Consider the following 17,333-nt stretch of genomic DNA (forward strand, 5'->3'; position numbering starts at 1 on the left):
GCTGGAAGATGGAATTTTGGATTAAGCACAAATATTCTGTAAGATGTGTACCAATACTTTGCTGTAGATTTATAAAGTTGTCCTATCTGTATATCAAACAATTTCATCAAATTTATGTTATTTAATTGTAAAATGGTCTCCATTGTCTTCTCACATGTGATGGATAATCAAAATAATACAATACTGAGACATCCTCTTATTTGAATTAGCAGTGGAGTGTGCTCTTCAACTAGTCTACAGTATACTAAATACAAATTAAATATACATCACTGCATTTCTAATTAAACATTTCTTATTCATATTATGTTCCTGAGCAGTTAGTTCTAAAGCTATTTGACACTGAAGCCAAAGATTTTCCTTTCTCCAGCCATATGTGAGGTGTCAACTAATTAACCACCCCTAGCACCCGATTATACACCAATCAGCTGAACGGTCAGCTTCCCAGCACGTTGCAGGCCTCAATTGTGGGTGTCCTAGAGACACTTGAAGCTACTAGCTAGTCAGAAGCCAACAGCTTCTGGGTCCTCTTCAAGGGATCCAACAGTGAGCAGCAGGTCTTTTATTTCTCTCTGGATTGGGGATTGAAGGGGGATGTGGTGGAAAAATTGAAGGCATGCACAGACATTTAGAGGCCATATCTTTCCCCCTTCAACCTACCTGTGTCTCGATTACCCTAGATTGGGGTAAATGGTGGCATCCCACCCCAATTTAGCAGGCAGGTCACCTTGATTGTACAATTGGGAATCCAGCCACTTTTCTCAGGAGCCAGGAAGGCAATTACCTTAGGAGATATTGGGTTGAAGCTCTCAAGTGGCTTTTAATTGGCTACTTAAGCGTTCCTTAGTTGCTGCCAAGTCAAGAAATGTACCTTTGCACCAGCATCTAACTGGATTAGGAGACTAGAAAGGGTGGTATCTCTCCAGGGCTGACTCACACAATTATTTCCCCTTCTCGCCTCTTACAGAGAGGGGAAGACTGTATCTTACTCTTCTGTTACTGACCAGATTTTAGTCTGTAATTAAACAGTTAAATCAAGGAAGTTTCAAGAACTGTGTTAGACCTCTTGGCACTCACAATGGTATTCTTATAGCAGTTGTACACTTCAGATGGAAGGTGCTTCTTCTGTTCATTTAAATTTTTAGTAAACATTCCAGAGTCAACAATAGTAGCTGTCAGGTAAGATTATTACACCTTTTGAAAGCTTCTGACACTTTCAAGCCCTAACACAACTGACAACTAGTTTCAGTCTTTTGGAAGCACTGAAAACACAACAGCAGACAACTGCAAAGGAACAACAAAAATCCACAGGATTTGTATGAATCGAGTTGGCAGGGCGTAAATCTATTTGTTAATTCTATACATGTTTCAAAATCTTTAAAGGTTATACAGAGTAATGAGATATATGCCATGGCACAAGTAGCATTGGCATCATCACTAGGAAAAATTGATATCAGCAGCTCGACCTCAGTGAAGTTCAGACTACATTAAAACCATCAAACCTAGACTAATAATAAGATATAGCAAGTGCGAGTTGATGAAAAGAGTGTTTAGAAGATTGAAATACTACTTGAATTCTGCAAAGATTTACTAAAAAAATTCAAAAACATTTTCTAGAATATGAACAACAAAATTGTAACGAGCTAACAAAACACAAAGTACCTTTTGGCCAGAGCTTCAAAACTTTTGCCAGTTTAAGCTTAATGGGTATGTATGAAGGAGGTTCAGGAATACCCTATTAATTTGCACAAAAGTTCATCAAAACTTGCTCATGAATGTTTTAAGTATTTGAATAGCAGTTAAAATAGTCATTAAGATATTGAAGTGTGGAAATCGATCTGAAAGGTGCACTTACATATACAAAATTCGACTTCAAAACATGTAATAGCTTAAAAATATTGATTTTATCGACTGTAGTCATTCACAAATAAGATAAATTTACATCTGTACTGCTACAAAGAATGAAAAGTTAGCAAACAGCTTTTCATTAAATCCAAAAGAAATTCAACTTAAATGAGGACAAAACTGGTGGTATCCAATTGGCCATTTGTTATACACCCTGTGCAATTGTCTTTTCCTAGAAAGGAATGTATTGGTATATACTGGACAGCCAGTTTAATACTGCCAAGTTTACTGGTCCCAAAGTTGAGTTACATCCATAAATTATACAAACGTGGTAGTGCAAAAACATAAATGCACTTTTGAGAAAATACTTAAACATAGAATGACAACAACTTGAATTTAAATTTTAAAATGAAGCTGTTTACTCCAAACTGGAGTGTTCTGAAAATAATTTACAACTAATCTATCTCATATGAGAAAATGGTAGCATTGGGTCACCATAAGTCATAACAGAAATAAATATGTAACAACAAGGTCACGAAATGGTGCATTTTAAGAAGCCATACCAGCAGGTATATGCTGTAAGATGTTCCATAGCAAAGTTTAAAAGTAAGAAGAACAATTGGTGGAATAGGGAAAGAGTTGTGTGATTCATGGTGCAGAGTGCCTCAGTGGGGCAGCAGCATGTTAGAAGACAAGGTGAATCATGGCATGAAGAGAAAGAGGGTGCTCCTTTTGAATGCTTCTTTCCATTTCAATATGGAAGCAAAAGTTGAGACTAAATCAAAATTGTGTATTTGATTTGCACAGTACGAGATCGTCAAATTCATGATAGACTACCATTCTATAAATCATAGCTTTTCTATTCCATCAAATATATTTTCTTTTAAAAATATGTTCATGACAAACAAATTAGCGCATGCCCAGAAGTTGTCGGCTCTTTAGTTGATAATTTTTTTCCATTTCACATAATGCTCTGGCACGGAGATTAGCAGCTTGCAATCTTTTCTTCAGATCCAAATTTTTTGGTTTACATAGGCGCTTTGTTGCATCACTTTCCTTGAAGTGAATGTTTTCTTTACTCCCTCCTGCAAAATGAACTTTCTTCTTCCCTGGAGAGGATCCTGTATCTATATAATCATCTAGCAGAACCAGAAATTTGAAAAGAAATCAGTTTAATGCATATTCTACCAGTTACAAATGCCACATTTGAAGTAACACGACCTCTTTTGTACGTGTTATGTCAACAGAGTCTCAACATTTTTTTAAATAGGGATCAGCCATTTTAGTGGTTTGCATAGAAGTGGGATGCTACTGGATGGAAAAGTACTCCACTTGAACCACCCTGTCATTTCAGATGGTCCCCCTGCAGAGACATTCAATCAAAATTGCAGATCAGGTCCTGATGACATTATTGAACTAAATCTAGATATTTAAAAGTACTACCCTGTTCCCATCCCGAGGTGTCATGCTCATCTGGCTACTTTCAGCCACTTTTGCCCAAATCTTTTTTTGGGCAAGCAGGGCAGTAAATTCAAATCTACTCCATACGTTCATTTTCAAGATATAATCCTCACTTCTGAGGGCCTGATCACATGCCTATATTCTGTAATGAAGATGTCTGCAAGTGTGTTGTAATTAATTTCCTTGTAATATTAAAAAAGGTTTATTCCACATGTGAGCAAATTACCTGAGCAATCTCAAAACTTGTTACTTGTGAAGTTAGTTTTGCATTCAACAGCTCCTTACACAATCAATATGGTCAGTCTTTCATCAAGGTTTACTGTTTTATTTTCAGTCACATTATCAAGCAATCCATGACCATAAATCATCATGCTTCTGCTGGTAAAAATACTGAAATCATAAACTGCAGCAGTATAATCAGCAAAAGTACAAACAAAACATGGATTACGATGGGTTAAACATTAGGTTTATTTGATTTGTTGACTGCATTTACAGCTACCGCAACAATTAGGGTAGCATTTCACATGTGTAAATGGCTCAGTGACATTGCAGTAACATCCATCCTTTCTGGATTAGGGAATTGGTTCCCTAATACTTTAAAGATAAAATAAGAAATAAATGTGACACCATTGCAAGTAGTAAGGGTGAAGTGGAATTAAATTTAAAAGTAAAAAAGCCATTTTAAATAAAAAAAAATTTTGGAAAAAAATCCAGATCAAGACTGGGAGACATTCAATTTATGATCTCTTAATGAGATGATAAAATTAAAAATATTTCCTGAATGATTTCCTGAAACATTTTAAGAAAAAAAAACACTATTGCTTAACGTGTGGTCGAAACAACAACCTTGAAGTTATAGAGTCCCACTTTCTATAAACTGAGATCTCTCATGTACTGCCTCTTTAACTTGTCCAACAACTTTACAACTGATTTTCTACAATAAATCTGAAGAAACAAATCATTAAAAATACGACAGTTGACATTCATGTAGCAGTGTTAAATTGGCCTGGAACAAGTCCACCAGTTACAACAAAGGCTTAAGTTTGATGATGCCGCAACTGCAGATAGTGCACTCCCTAACTTTGAAGCCACTGCCAGGGACATTACAAAAAGGTGACACAGGGCAGCTGAGAAACTGCAAAAATACCTTCAACTGGAAACTGCAAACAATTCAATATTCTGTTCTCCAAAAAGAAAACAAAACACTTGCTTTTCTTTTAAAATAAAGATGGTTATGACTTAAACAAATTAATTAAGTAATTATTATATGGGATTGTGAGATATCTGGGGATAATGATTCCAAAATGTGACAATAATTTTCCAGAAAGCAGCACTTTTTAATCTGATTGAAACTACCAAGTATTTTGACAATTCAGATGGATAATCTGCAGCTGTTTAAATACTGTTCATCTTCACTGGGATTATTTGATGGGATAATATAGAGGGCAGCTTCTTCTGTATCTAACTGCTGTTGCAAGTGCAGGAAAGGGTTGGTGTAGGCTCAAGAGAGGTTCTGGAGTAGCTGTAGGAGGAGAGGGTGGTGGAAGCTCAGACCAGTGGTAGACCCTGCTCTCACAAATCAGCACTGGTATCAGCCAGCAAAGCATACCAATGACATCAGTGGTGGGAGAAACCACATGCATGCCAGTGGACACAACTGTTCCTGATGTCAATAAATTTAGTGCAGCAGATCAGGGGAAGTAAAAATATAAGGGTCTTATAATCTATATATATTTAAAATATACAAAACCAAGGGAAAAATGTTGAAAATTCTAATATTCAATTGAAAACTCTAGGAATATCAGATTCATGCACCATTCATATTTATCAAAGTCTAGTCAGATTGGAATACCAGGTGCCCATTCCCAATACCACATACCTAATTGGAGAACTGCTGTCTTCAGTAGTTGCTTTTCCTTCATCAAGGTATAGTTCTTTAATATGCTTTCTGCCCTGTTCACAGAAGATAAAAATTGCATTCTTTATTTAAGCAATAGCAACTTAATAGGAATTCTTAAACAAAAACCTCAATGAGTTTAAGTAGAAATATTAGTTGATAAAACAAATATGACACCAAGGATGCAATATTGAGGTTCAGGGGAAAACATGAGGTAAAGGAACGGGAACAACATTACTCATTCGAGAGAACCAATACAATTGCTGTTAGTTTAGAATTCAGTTTCAAGCCCAAATTACACAATTCCTTTTTTAAAACCTTACCATTTTATAAATGATCTCTTTTAAATAAATGTTAAATAAATAACTTTAGTTTCACTTTTAAAAAATATATAGATTTGTATATTTGAAATATATGAACAAGATAACTGATGCAATGAAGATTCTAGTTTCTTTGTCAGGATATTTGGCACAGTATACCACATTATGGATTTAATCTACTATATTTTATAGAAGAGAAGGTGGAGAGGAAATTTGATAGAAGTAATCAAAATTGACGGGTATAAACAGAGAATTGTTCTTATTGACAGAGAGGATGAGAAAAGAAAGGCATAGGTTTATGATGATTAGTGGAATTTCAGATAGCAAATTTTAATAGCATAAGCATTCCATAATTAAAACTCTTGAGAGAAAAATATAAATGCTTCATTATATCTATAGATCCCCATTTTGATCCACTTATATTAAATTTCAGTCATGACAACAGTTTCTTGGGGGGGGGGTTCTTTTTGATTTTTGAGAGGTCGTTTTGTGGATTTTGGAGCTACTTTTGAATTCTTATTAATTCACTTATTAGGTAATGTAGTCTCTTAGTAACAATACTTTCTATATTTGTGTTGACATATAGGGCATTTGCACTCACAGAGTTAGAAGAATTTATCAATATCCCCAATAGTAAACAACTATCCATTAAACCTCGAGCCACATCATGTAATGAAAACATTAATTCCACAGATAGTATTATAGCTAAATTGGTACAAAACAATAGGTTTAAGTCAGCAATAAAGTTTATTTTCAAAATATAACTGACACACACTGTAGAACAAAAATGCATCTCCTTAAAAACACCTTCCACAGATTAGTGAGGTAAAGGCTAATGCAGTCTGAACATATTCATAAAGCTGGAACATTCTAACCAGGCAGTTGCTTTTTTTTTTAAAACTGCCCCTCACATTTCAATTTCAAATATTTAAATTTCATAATTAACATGCTGTTAGTTATAATTGGATCCACTACATGTTTTCCAAATACTGTAGCTTCTCAACTTACGCAATCTTAACAAGAAATTACACATTCATGTGCAAGAAATTACACATTCATGTGCAAGAAATTAATTACTTTAGTGAATTTTTTTACATCTCAGTAAGCGGTTGTGACAAATTTAAAATCAGTTCTTCCTTCTAAATAGTGTCCTTCGCCACACACCGCACCGCACCACACCAGCCCTACCCCCCCACCACATATCTTATAGCTCCCTACCTGCCCTATACACCCTGCAGCTGTCATCACTCCTCCCTGCTTTATCCATCCACCCAGATACCAATTTACCGATTCCAGACTTAACAAAAGACTCAATACAAGATCCAGCTAAAGGCCAGTCACCATCCCAACCTTAGATAAAAGGCAACTCACATTCCTGGCCACTCTGTCATTTATGCAATTGCTTGCTACTCCACTATTCTTTTTTTATTATTCATTCACAGGATGTGAGTGTTTCTGGCTAGGCCGGCATTCATTGCCCCATCCCTAATTGCCCAGAGAACAGTTGAGAGTTAATCACATTACTGAGGGTGTGGAAGACACATGCAGGCCACACCAGGTAAGGAAGGCAGTTTCCTTCCCTAAAGGACATTACTGAACCAGATGGGCTTTTCCTGACAATCTGTAACAGTTTCATGGTCATCATTAGACTTTTAATTCCAGATTTTTTCACTGAATTTAAATTCCACTATCTATCACAGTGGGATTCAAACCCAAGTCCCAAGAACATTACCTGGGTCTCTGGATTAATTGTTTAGCACTAATACCAACAGGCCATCACCTCCCCATGGGAGCATTCAAGGGTTCCTTCAATATAGTGTTTGTTTCGATAAGCTTGCAACGAAAACATTAAGCAGCAAGTACAGGAGAGAACAAGCCTGTGATTCGAGGAACAGCTTGTCACTGTTTCCTTCAATTCACAGTGGTGACCTCCTCCCCCATTAATTGTCATCCAGTGATGGTGTATTGTCCAGGGCAATTTGAGACTTTTGGGTGGTTTCGCCCACCATCCTTGCATAATGTAAGTAATGTGACTGAGAAAATTTATTTCTAAATATGGAGATTTACTGACTATACTACAAACGATTATCCTCAACAGAAATGAAATTCCTCCACCCTCTGTAGCTGTTATAAGTGTTATTCCCAGGAAGATAAATGCACTTCAACAGTGCTCCAAAAGTGGCTTTTCCTATAAGACAGACAGAATTGAAATTAAATTTTAAAATACAAGTCACTGCCTCAACTCCTTTTTTAAAAGGCCAATATTAAGTTGGATATTACCTAGAAAACTTTTCTTCTGCCAGTCTTTCTCGAATGCAAAGTTCCTGCTCACGTTCTGAAAAAATTAAATAAAAAGCATTGGTAACAGCACCAAGAACAATTTTCACACGCATTTTTACTAGTTAACACATCTAAAATCTACTTTTTGTATACAAGGTTGTTAATTAAAATGGTTTTGTGAAAAGTTGTTGCACAAAGTTCTGCACAAATCAAACATGATGGCAAGTTCAAAGCAATCTTCTTGAGTCTATAAATAACTATTATGGTGAACATAATGCTCACATTTGACAATCTCAACAATGCATCCCCTTTATATTACACAACTGAATGTAATTCAGATCTTATGACAGAAAAATCAAATTATATAACCAAAACAAGAAGCAGAACTGAGTCAAGCTAGAAGTTGTTGCTGGAGTAATAGGAAAAAGTAGTGTAAAACATGGAATTGTTTGAGAGTGAAGCGTCTTTGTTCACCACATCTTACCTCCAACAAAAGAAACATCACAAAACAATTTACTTATAACCAACCTGAGTAAGTCATTAATATGATTGTGCACTTTCAACCAACTGTTGGTTATTTCACAACTGCATAACACTAAATGTAGGAAGAAAACCAAAAGAAATAAACATAAGATAAATTTGCCATATTTTGCTGTATTTGAATTCAATAATGTTAAGAGCCAGATCCCAAATCCATGTAAGATACAACAGGAATATAAATTTTAATTCCATTTCAATATACCATAAGAAAAATCAAGCAAACATAATTACGTTCAAGAAACTCTTCTCTCTTTTTTAATGCCTTCTCCCTGTTCTGAAGCTGTTCCTCTTTAAGTTTCAGCTCAGTTACCATTGGGTCACGGTCCTGAAGATGTTCATTCTCCAAAGATCTTCTCCCTCGTCTTTCAGCTGACATTTTCCGTTGCTCTTCAGCCACCAAATCAGCAATTAAGGTATGCTGCATTAGCTCATCCACAGAAGGCCTTAGATAATCCTAATCATTTTAAAATAATACACTATATGTCAATTACATAAAAATGAGCAATGCTTGTGTGTGACTTGTCCTCTACTTTCCCCAGAAAGAATTTCACTACACTTAGATCTCTGTACATCATCACAGATTGTTCACCTCATTTTTAATTTTTTGTAATTATTTCTCTGCCTCATTTAATCAGATTATAGGTCATCCGTTCACTTGTTATTCAGCTGTTGACACTTTACTCACAGCATCTGACACTTTTGATCGCCTGCAAAGACACTCCACTCACGCCATTTGTATGATCTTCTGATCTCTCTGCCTGTCGATTCTGTGTCTGTGTGCTTCTTTCTCACTTCACCTGATGATGCGGCTGGCTCCAAAAATTTGTGATTTCAAATAAACTTGTTGGACTATAACTTGGTGTCATGTGAATTCTGACTTTGTCCACACCCAGTCCAACATTGGCACCTCCACATCCTGAAAATACTATGGAGCTGATGGTCCTGCCATTTAATCAATTGGTAATATATAAAAATTTCTCATACCAACTAGGGAACAAAACATTAGGTCCAATATTGGGATTAATGCAGATTTCAAAAGAGATAGATTACGCTGATTTTATTAAACAATCACAGAGCCATTTATGGTGCAAAAGAAGTTAATTCAGCCCACTGGAGTCTACGCCTGCCCTCTGTGGAGCAATCAAATAAGCCCATTCCCTGGATCCATTCACACAGAGTAAAAACAAATCTGCAGGGCTAAGAGCCCATCCGATTTTCCTTTCAATTGACTGACCACCATTGCCATTCACTACATAAAAAATGTTCCTATCTACTTTACATCTCTTGTGAAAAAGCTCGTGCCTATGTTTTCTAATCCTTGTACTAGCAGCTGATGGGAATTGTTTATCCTTGTCCACTTTACCCAAACCCATCATAATCTCGTACACTTCCATTAAATCTCCTTTGCTCCAAGGAGAATCTGTGGTTGTGACCTAACTAGAGCTTATAAAAGATTCACCATAATTTCTATTCCACATAGCTGGGAATCTGTCTACTACTAACATATAATTTAGGCTTCACATTTTTTCTTGATGCAGGGATGGTTTTGTGGCCAATACAGGACAGTAAATAACATAGAAGATGGAAAGTGAATTAACGAGGTTTAAAAAAAGTGGAAAAAATCATTCACATCTGACAAAACAAGAACCTGATACTCACCTTAAGGTTTAACATCCTGCCAAGGAGTTCATTCAGTTCATCAGAATAGCGATAAGGAATTCGTCTGAACTTGCCCTCTCTTATTTTTTCTGCTAAGTCCTTCTGATTGTATGCAGTGAAAGGTGGGCTTCAAAATATAAATTAAAAATTGAGTCAGGTATTTTAAATACATTTTTATGCTAAATTCCAAAGAGAAAACATGGTTAGTCTGACCAATAGCAAAGCTTAATCTGGATGTGATTGCAGCAGAATGTCATCAGATATCATCAAAGTTCCTTAGATGGCACCTTCCAAAACCACGACCACATCCAATTCAAAGGACAATGGGAACATCACCACTTGCAAGTTCCTCCAAGCCACTCACCATCCTGTCCTGGAAAATATATCGCCATGCCTTCAGTGTTATTCAGTCAAAACCCCAAAATTCCCTTCCTAACAGCATTGTGGGTCTACCTACAGTAAATGGACTACAGTGGCTCAAGAAGACAGCTCACCACTATCTTCAAGGGAGCCAGGGAAAGGTGATAAATGCTGGCCCAGCAAGCAATGACCACATCCCAAGAGTGAATTAAAACAAAACAAAAACAGCTTGAAGGATTGTAATTCTATCAAATGTCAAGGCTTTCCAGTTTCAAAATTATTTATCAGTGCAAGCCGAAGAAATGTTTTACATGGATTTGGACCCAAATCCAAAAGAGCTGTTGTATCTTCAGTACTGCAGAATGGTCACTAGATGTCACTGTACCAACATTTGTATCAGTGGCACAATGTAATTACATAACTCATAGTTGCCATGCACAATAGGATACTTTCCCCTTTGGAGACAGCCAGAAAAATGTGTGGAAAAATGCACTGATTAGGTGGCAGTACAGTTTCTGCTCAAATTTATTTGCATAAAAACAAACATAAAATCATCTATGAATGGCCACAAATGGACAGGCTGATGAAATGCATTTGTTTCTGTATTTCTTTCCATTAGGAAAATGTTCCCTTGAATGTGGTTAAGATTGATAGCTGGATGATATCTTATTAATACAGCTAAACATGAATTTATTATCATAAATTAGTATTTCATAAAGGTATTCCATCCACCACCTGTAAAATAATCTGATTTTAAAATCATGTGAAAAATGCCCTTAAAAAAACTATACTGATAACTTTTAATAGTTTCATTAGTAGGACTAATCAGTTCCTTCATGAGTTATATTTTTTGATTTGAAAGAATTTTTAAAACTGTCTATTAATGCAGGTCTAAAAGAAATTAGCACACTGAAGTGGCTCAGTCAACAGAAATTTGCATTTTTGACCTAGAGGTGTAATAACTGAGTACACACATTTATGTTTGAAATTTCCAAATCTTTTACGTTTGTTTGGTCAATTCCACCTGAATTGAGCTGTTATTATTGGCATACTAAAAAATGTTTATTTTTTTAAAATGCTACCCATCTTAGCTCAGTTGAAATTTAAATGTTTAAAAATACTTCAGAATTGTCAATCATTTTTGATGACTTAAAAATCATAAATTTTCAAATGACATTTCTATCCATAACTAAAAGAGGGCATAAAAAACCATATCTCAGACTCAAAGCACCGAAACCCAAAAAAAATTAACCTGAATTAAATTATTTGTAACATAAAAAGATTACAATCCTTGGAGATAAATGACTTTAAAAAAAAATTCCAAGTTCTTGTGACTGACTGACAGCAATATTTCAAATTTTAAGCTTTTTACCACAACAAACTAAAAGCGACAATGACTAACCACTATTTCAATTGTCAACTTGGATCCAAGTGATAAAAGCACCCCCTTCCATAACTATTATTTACTCTGTCTATTCTCCTGTAGCCTGTCAAAAGCCATCCTCAGCTTTGATGGCTTGCTTCCTTTTAAGCTAACAGTTACTTTTGAGTCATGGCTAGGTAAAATTTTCAGGATTTGTTTAAATCCTCATAAACTCAGTCTCTTCAAGCAGGTTGTGTGTTTCCACCACATTCTGTGTAGGAAGAATAGAGACTGTCTCTCTCTATCTCTTACCTTCGTTTCTCTCTCAGGTTGAACCTGGTTGTAGAGCTCAGAATAATTTTTTAAAAATACGTAACCCAATATTACAATGGTTTGTATTGGACCATTCCCCCTTTAAAGCACACGTTCAGGGCAATGTAAATCACAGCACCTTGTATCAAGGTAGAAATGCTAGTTAGCCACCCTTAAATCCTCCAATTCCACTCTATCTTGAAATTAAATAAAGAGTTTTAAGGTATAACAGTTTATGAAACCTGACATTTCTAACGGTTTCCTGTTAGACTTAATACCGAAGTCATCACGGATACCCTTGTCGTTATCCAGAGGTGTAAACATCTTACACCTCCATCCCAGTAAAACAACCTGGTGTCCCCCCACCTTTAATCCTTAACGTCTTAAGCCACCAACTTGTTGTCATGCGCAACTCAGAATGGGTCATATGACACTTCATTTTCCCTATTAAATCCAAAACAGAACAATCTTATGAATTTTGTATTAGTAACAAAAGATAACATTTAAAACAAAATTACTAATAGTAAGGACAAACGGGAGAGGGACGTAAAAGCAATTGCCAAGTTAGTTTTTCAATTGTCAATAGATGTTACAATGACCGCTTCCACTCCAATTCTCATAGACGATAGAAGGCATCCTTTCTCCACTGTTTTTAAAAGAGACATTGATAGTGATGTTCAGCAGCAGAAAATATCCCACACAAAATAGAATATGGCTAGATCCTCTCACACCTCCATCTTCTTCTAACAAAAGATTCATAAAGCAGTAGATCAAACACCTCAAGAAAATGAATGCAGACAACACACCTGAATCTCTGCTGCCTGTTCCCCCAATCACTTTGATCTTTACAATGATATCAGCACAAACAAAATAACAACTTGTACTATGAATGTCTGATGAATGAAATCAGCCAGATTTTTTTCTGATTACTCAGATTTCCAGAATATCCAGCATATCCAAACAACCACCTCAACAACTGTTAGTGAGCATGAAAACATTTTTGCTGGTAGACACCATAGTAGCCTCAGAGTTGTATTCAATTCAATTCCAGAATTTTAGATATTCAACAAAAAACAAAAGTGGGTTACACCCCCAGCCCTCAACTTTGCAAAACTTCAGAGAATCAGTCTGCACAAAACATACCATTAAGAAAACCATCCAGTTATACCAAAAATTAGAGGGAGAATGCAATTAGAAAATGTAAAGCATTAAGTGACTTAAAATGCAAGCTCACAATCAGAGCAGAAGATGCTGTGATTAGAATGGCCGTAGTATGGTACTTACGAAAGTGCACAAAGTTCATACAGCAGACATCCCAAGGACCATATATCAGATTTCTCATTATAGGACATGTGATTAATTTGTTCCTGCAAATTAAATCATGCAAAATGATTAATGGAAATGTACGTTGTTAGTAATATCATAATTGCAATCCTTTATTTACCCATAATAGTTAGTTACTTCAATGAAAGTTAGATAACACTTCCAATTAATAACAAACAGTGCAGGGCAACTATGTTAACATCACCTTGTTCTGAGCTCTACATCCAGCTTCAACCCGAGAGAGGAACTGAAGTAAGAGATACAGACAGACAGTCAGTCTCTATTCTTGCCACACAGAATGTGATAGAAGCACACATTCTGATTGAAGAGACCAAGTTTGTGAGGATTTAAATAAATCCTGAAAAGTTTGCCTAGCCTCAAGGATAACTCTCAGCTTAATGTTGTAAAGTTTTTTGGGGCCTTAAATCTCATTGAGCATGGTGAGGTTTGTTTTAACATTATTTAGTGCAGTACCTGACCCAATGATGCCATTTTGGTACAAAGTCCTCCTTCTCTCCAACTTGATCTCTCCAAGATCTCCAACTTTCAGTTTTGCCCATTCTGCACACTGTCCAGCCACCACCAGACAGCATTCATCTGAGAGACTGCCACCATCTCCAGAATGTGCAAGGGCACAACGGAGACATATCACCCAATAATGTACAACATATGGACTGCAGCAATTCAAGAAGGCAGTTCATCACTACCTTCTCAAGGCCAACTAAGGATAGGCAATAAATGCTGGCCACCAGCAACACCCATGTTCTATGAGTGAATAAAAAGTGTAGGTGGTGACACTGGAGCTCAGCAACCTCCACTCCCTTGCAGCAGACTGGGGTCCACAGCTGGTATAACAAAACAGGAGAGCCACTTAATTTCATAGAACCAGTGACCATTGCTCTCTGCCACACACCATTCCCACCACCCCAAAATCTTCAGCAATACTTAGCAGTTTCCCCTTGCTGGCCTATCGGCTGTGACCCATGATCTGCCATCACTGTCCTATTTGCCCTGCTCTCCACACCTGGGTGGTTGGGGGAAGGAGAGAGAAATTTTTACCATTGATATTGTATGCACTTCTATATATTTTAAGAAAAATGTATACTCACTGGAGACATGTAATATGGAGTGCCAACAAACGTTTTGGCAAAACTAGTGTCATGTTGCAAAATCCTAGCCAAGCCAAAATCACCTAATTTGACATTATGTTGCACGTCAAGAAAGACATTTGCAGGTTTGAGATCTCTGTGTAGCACTGTGCGGCCACTTTCACTACGTCTGTGACATTCTCGTAAGGCCAGAGCTATCTGAGCAAGGACACGCAGGGCAAAGTCTTCCTCTAAATATCGCCTGTAAGACAAATTAATTTTTTTTTAAATGACCAATATTCCTGAAAATATCCAATAAGAAACACAACCTAATGAACAAATTCATAATAGTTCTATGGTTCAGATAAAATAAAATAAAATGTGCATCTCTGAAGCTAAACAATATTCAATAAGGATTACAGGTAGTCCTCAGGTTGCAAGCAGATTCCACTTCCAAGTTGATTTGTATGCAAGTCAGAACACAATGTCAGACAATGTAAAGCAGCCATTCATCAGTACAGGAAATGTTTGCATGTCTTTAAAATTACACCCTCCTACGGGATCATGTTCATAAGTACAAGCTTTCACAAGTCACAGACTCCCTATATCTCTATTACCATCTGCAGCATACTAACTGTTGTCATCATAATTATTTAGCATCTGGGAAGCAATATATCCAAGATTGTTACAATCTTTTATTCTTACCATTTTTTTTTTCTGTTGTCATTACCCACCTAATGATGAGCATTCTGCTAGGATACAATTTCACATGCAGCCTTTAATTGCTCACTAACTTCAACAACACTAATTGAATTCAATAATTTGCTTTATCAAACATCGATTGCATGACTAAACAAGACTAAGTATGTTTGGATGAGGTCTTTAGTAACTAACAACTCATACACTGAATAGTTTAGAAAACGTACAGTTGTGACATGATGCATTTTTCTGCAAAAAAGACTATGGACAACTTGTTCTTTTGTTCAACAAAAATTGGAAACCTGGACCACATGATGCAATACTTTACATCATGTAATTTCTTCATAAAAATCCAAGATTCAAGGAAGAAAGTATTGACAACATGGAGTCCTATGCTACTTTCCAATATTGAGTATTCAAATAATATTGTCCCATTAAAACAGATTTTACCTTTCTCGTATACACTTGTTAATCAGACTGGCCAAGTCGCCTCCTTCACAGAACTCCATTACTATGTACAATGTTGTATTTGTTCTGTCAATAATACGGTCATAATATCGAACAATGTTTGGATGCTTAAGTTCACGAAGCAAGTTCACCTCCGAGACAAGCATCTGTTTCTCTGCCTCAGACATGGATCCATAGTCCATTTCTTTCCAGACCAGAACCTGCAAACATTAATGAAAATGCCCATGAAGATAGATGGCAGTAGTTTGGGTTGCAAATATAAGATTGTACATTTCAGTTTTAAAGTTGAAATTTGAAACAATTAAGTTATTAAGTTAAGTTATTCAAAGAATCTTGCTGTATGTTAAAATTGCATACTTACAAGTAGTCATCATTAAATATAAAGTTCTGTATCAGTTTAATTTTTGAAATATAGTACAGGGTGCCTTTGAATTGACAACTTATGCCTGAGTCCCACATGGCAGACTGGTCAAAGAGTAAAAGCCATTGGAATATAGGGTAATTTGTTGAATTATATCCAAAATTGGCTTAGTAACAGGAAACAAAGGGTAATGGTCAGTGGTTGCTCTTGTGAATGTAAAGCTGTTTCAAGTGATGTTCTGCAGGGCTCGATGTTCAGATCCCTGTTGCTTGTTTTATACATTAACAATTTGGACTTGAACATGAGGCACAACTGGAAAATTTTCTGCAACAAAAAAATTGGCCATGTAGTGGAAAGCTGTAAGCTCCAAAATAATATAGATGGGTTGGTGGTGTGGGTAGGAAAGTGGCAGATAGAGTTTAACTCTGATAAGTGTGAGGTAATGCATTTAAGGAGGTCAAACACTAAGGGGAGTATACAGTAAACAGGAATACATTGAGAGGGGTAGACAAAGTGAGAGGTCTAAGCATCCAAGTGTAGGGTCCAGCAAAAATCCCCTACATCTAATCATACTGGACAAAATCCAGGGCTCTTCAAACTTTAAAAAACCCTGAACTCTGTTCAAAATGTATAAATACCACTCACAAAAAGTGGAGATGGCTGTCTGGAATCCTGAAATTCCAATTTACACCTCTTCCCTAAAAGGATCATTAACCGAAACCAACAAACTAGCCCAAGACAGCTTTTACACCCTGGGCTACCCAGCACAGACTGTATGGGGCCTACAGAGATACATGACATTCAACCTCGATCAAAACCTATTCACACATATACTAACCTTCAGAAAGCCAATTAACTTCAGAAAAGAACATTGGGTTTAAGGAAAACTACAGATTTGAGGGGAGATAACGTGGCACACAGTCAACATAACTGCCAGCCCTAATGTCACCTGAGGAGAGAGCCTTTCTCAACAATAAGCTTCTGCACAAACAGCTTTCCCCACAGGTTTCCACCCCCAACAAACAGTCTTGGAACCAAGAACCATAGAGGCCATACCGGACACAGGCCTGTTCCAAACCAAGAGAACTGACGGCAAAAACCTCAGCAACCAGGTGTGCTTCAAAATAGCATTTTGAGTGGTGACCATAAACTCCTGAGACCCGAAAGGTCTGACCTAGCTAGCAGGGAGGGGAAGACAGGGTGGTGACAGTGCATTGGGACCCCACCCAGGGTAGGAATTCTGATTAAAGACTCTGTAATTGAAACTATTGTTTTCTGTGTGTGTCAGTAGCATAGGTTCTAATACTGTAAATCTAGCTAATAGTGTATTTAATAGTACTACTGTTCTTTGTATAATTAA

General features: G+C 36.6%; 1 protein-coding gene across 2 annotated transcripts in view; it reads right to left on the reverse strand.

Annotated features, from left to right (window-relative positions):
- Positions 1 to 1,882: 1,882 nt before the first annotated feature.
- Positions 1,883 to 17,333, reverse strand: part of nek2 (NIMA-related kinase 2) — a 527,130-nt gene continuing 511,679 nt past the window's right edge. The window contains exons 2-10 of one of the 2 annotated variants that reach the window (XM_048600602.1): positions 15,595 to 15,812; positions 14,467 to 14,707; positions 13,563 to 13,604; positions 13,319 to 13,401; positions 10,000 to 10,126; positions 8,572 to 8,794; positions 7,801 to 7,855; positions 5,183 to 5,256; positions 1,883 to 2,981 (exon numbers count right to left, since the gene is read on the reverse strand). In XM_048600602.1, coding sequence (XP_048456559.1) covers positions 2,752 to 2,981; positions 5,183 to 5,256; positions 7,801 to 7,855; positions 8,572 to 8,794; positions 10,000 to 10,126; positions 13,319 to 13,401; positions 13,563 to 13,604; positions 14,467 to 14,707; positions 15,595 to 15,812 — 1,293 coding nt within the window. In that variant the 3' untranslated portion in view covers positions 1,883 to 2,751. The remainder of the gene's footprint in view (positions 2,982 to 5,182; positions 5,257 to 7,800; positions 7,856 to 8,571; positions 8,795 to 9,999; positions 10,127 to 13,318; positions 13,402 to 13,562; positions 13,605 to 14,466; positions 14,708 to 15,594; positions 15,813 to 17,333) is intronic. The other variant, XM_020511579.2, reaches the window with a different exon arrangement.

The sequence above is a fragment of the Rhincodon typus genome, chromosome 9, assembly GCF_021869965.1.
Source record: "Rhincodon typus isolate 14 chromosome 9, sRhiTyp1.1, whole genome shotgun sequence".
Taxonomy (NCBI): Eukaryota; Metazoa; Chordata; class Chondrichthyes; order Orectolobiformes; family Rhincodontidae; genus Rhincodon; species Rhincodon typus.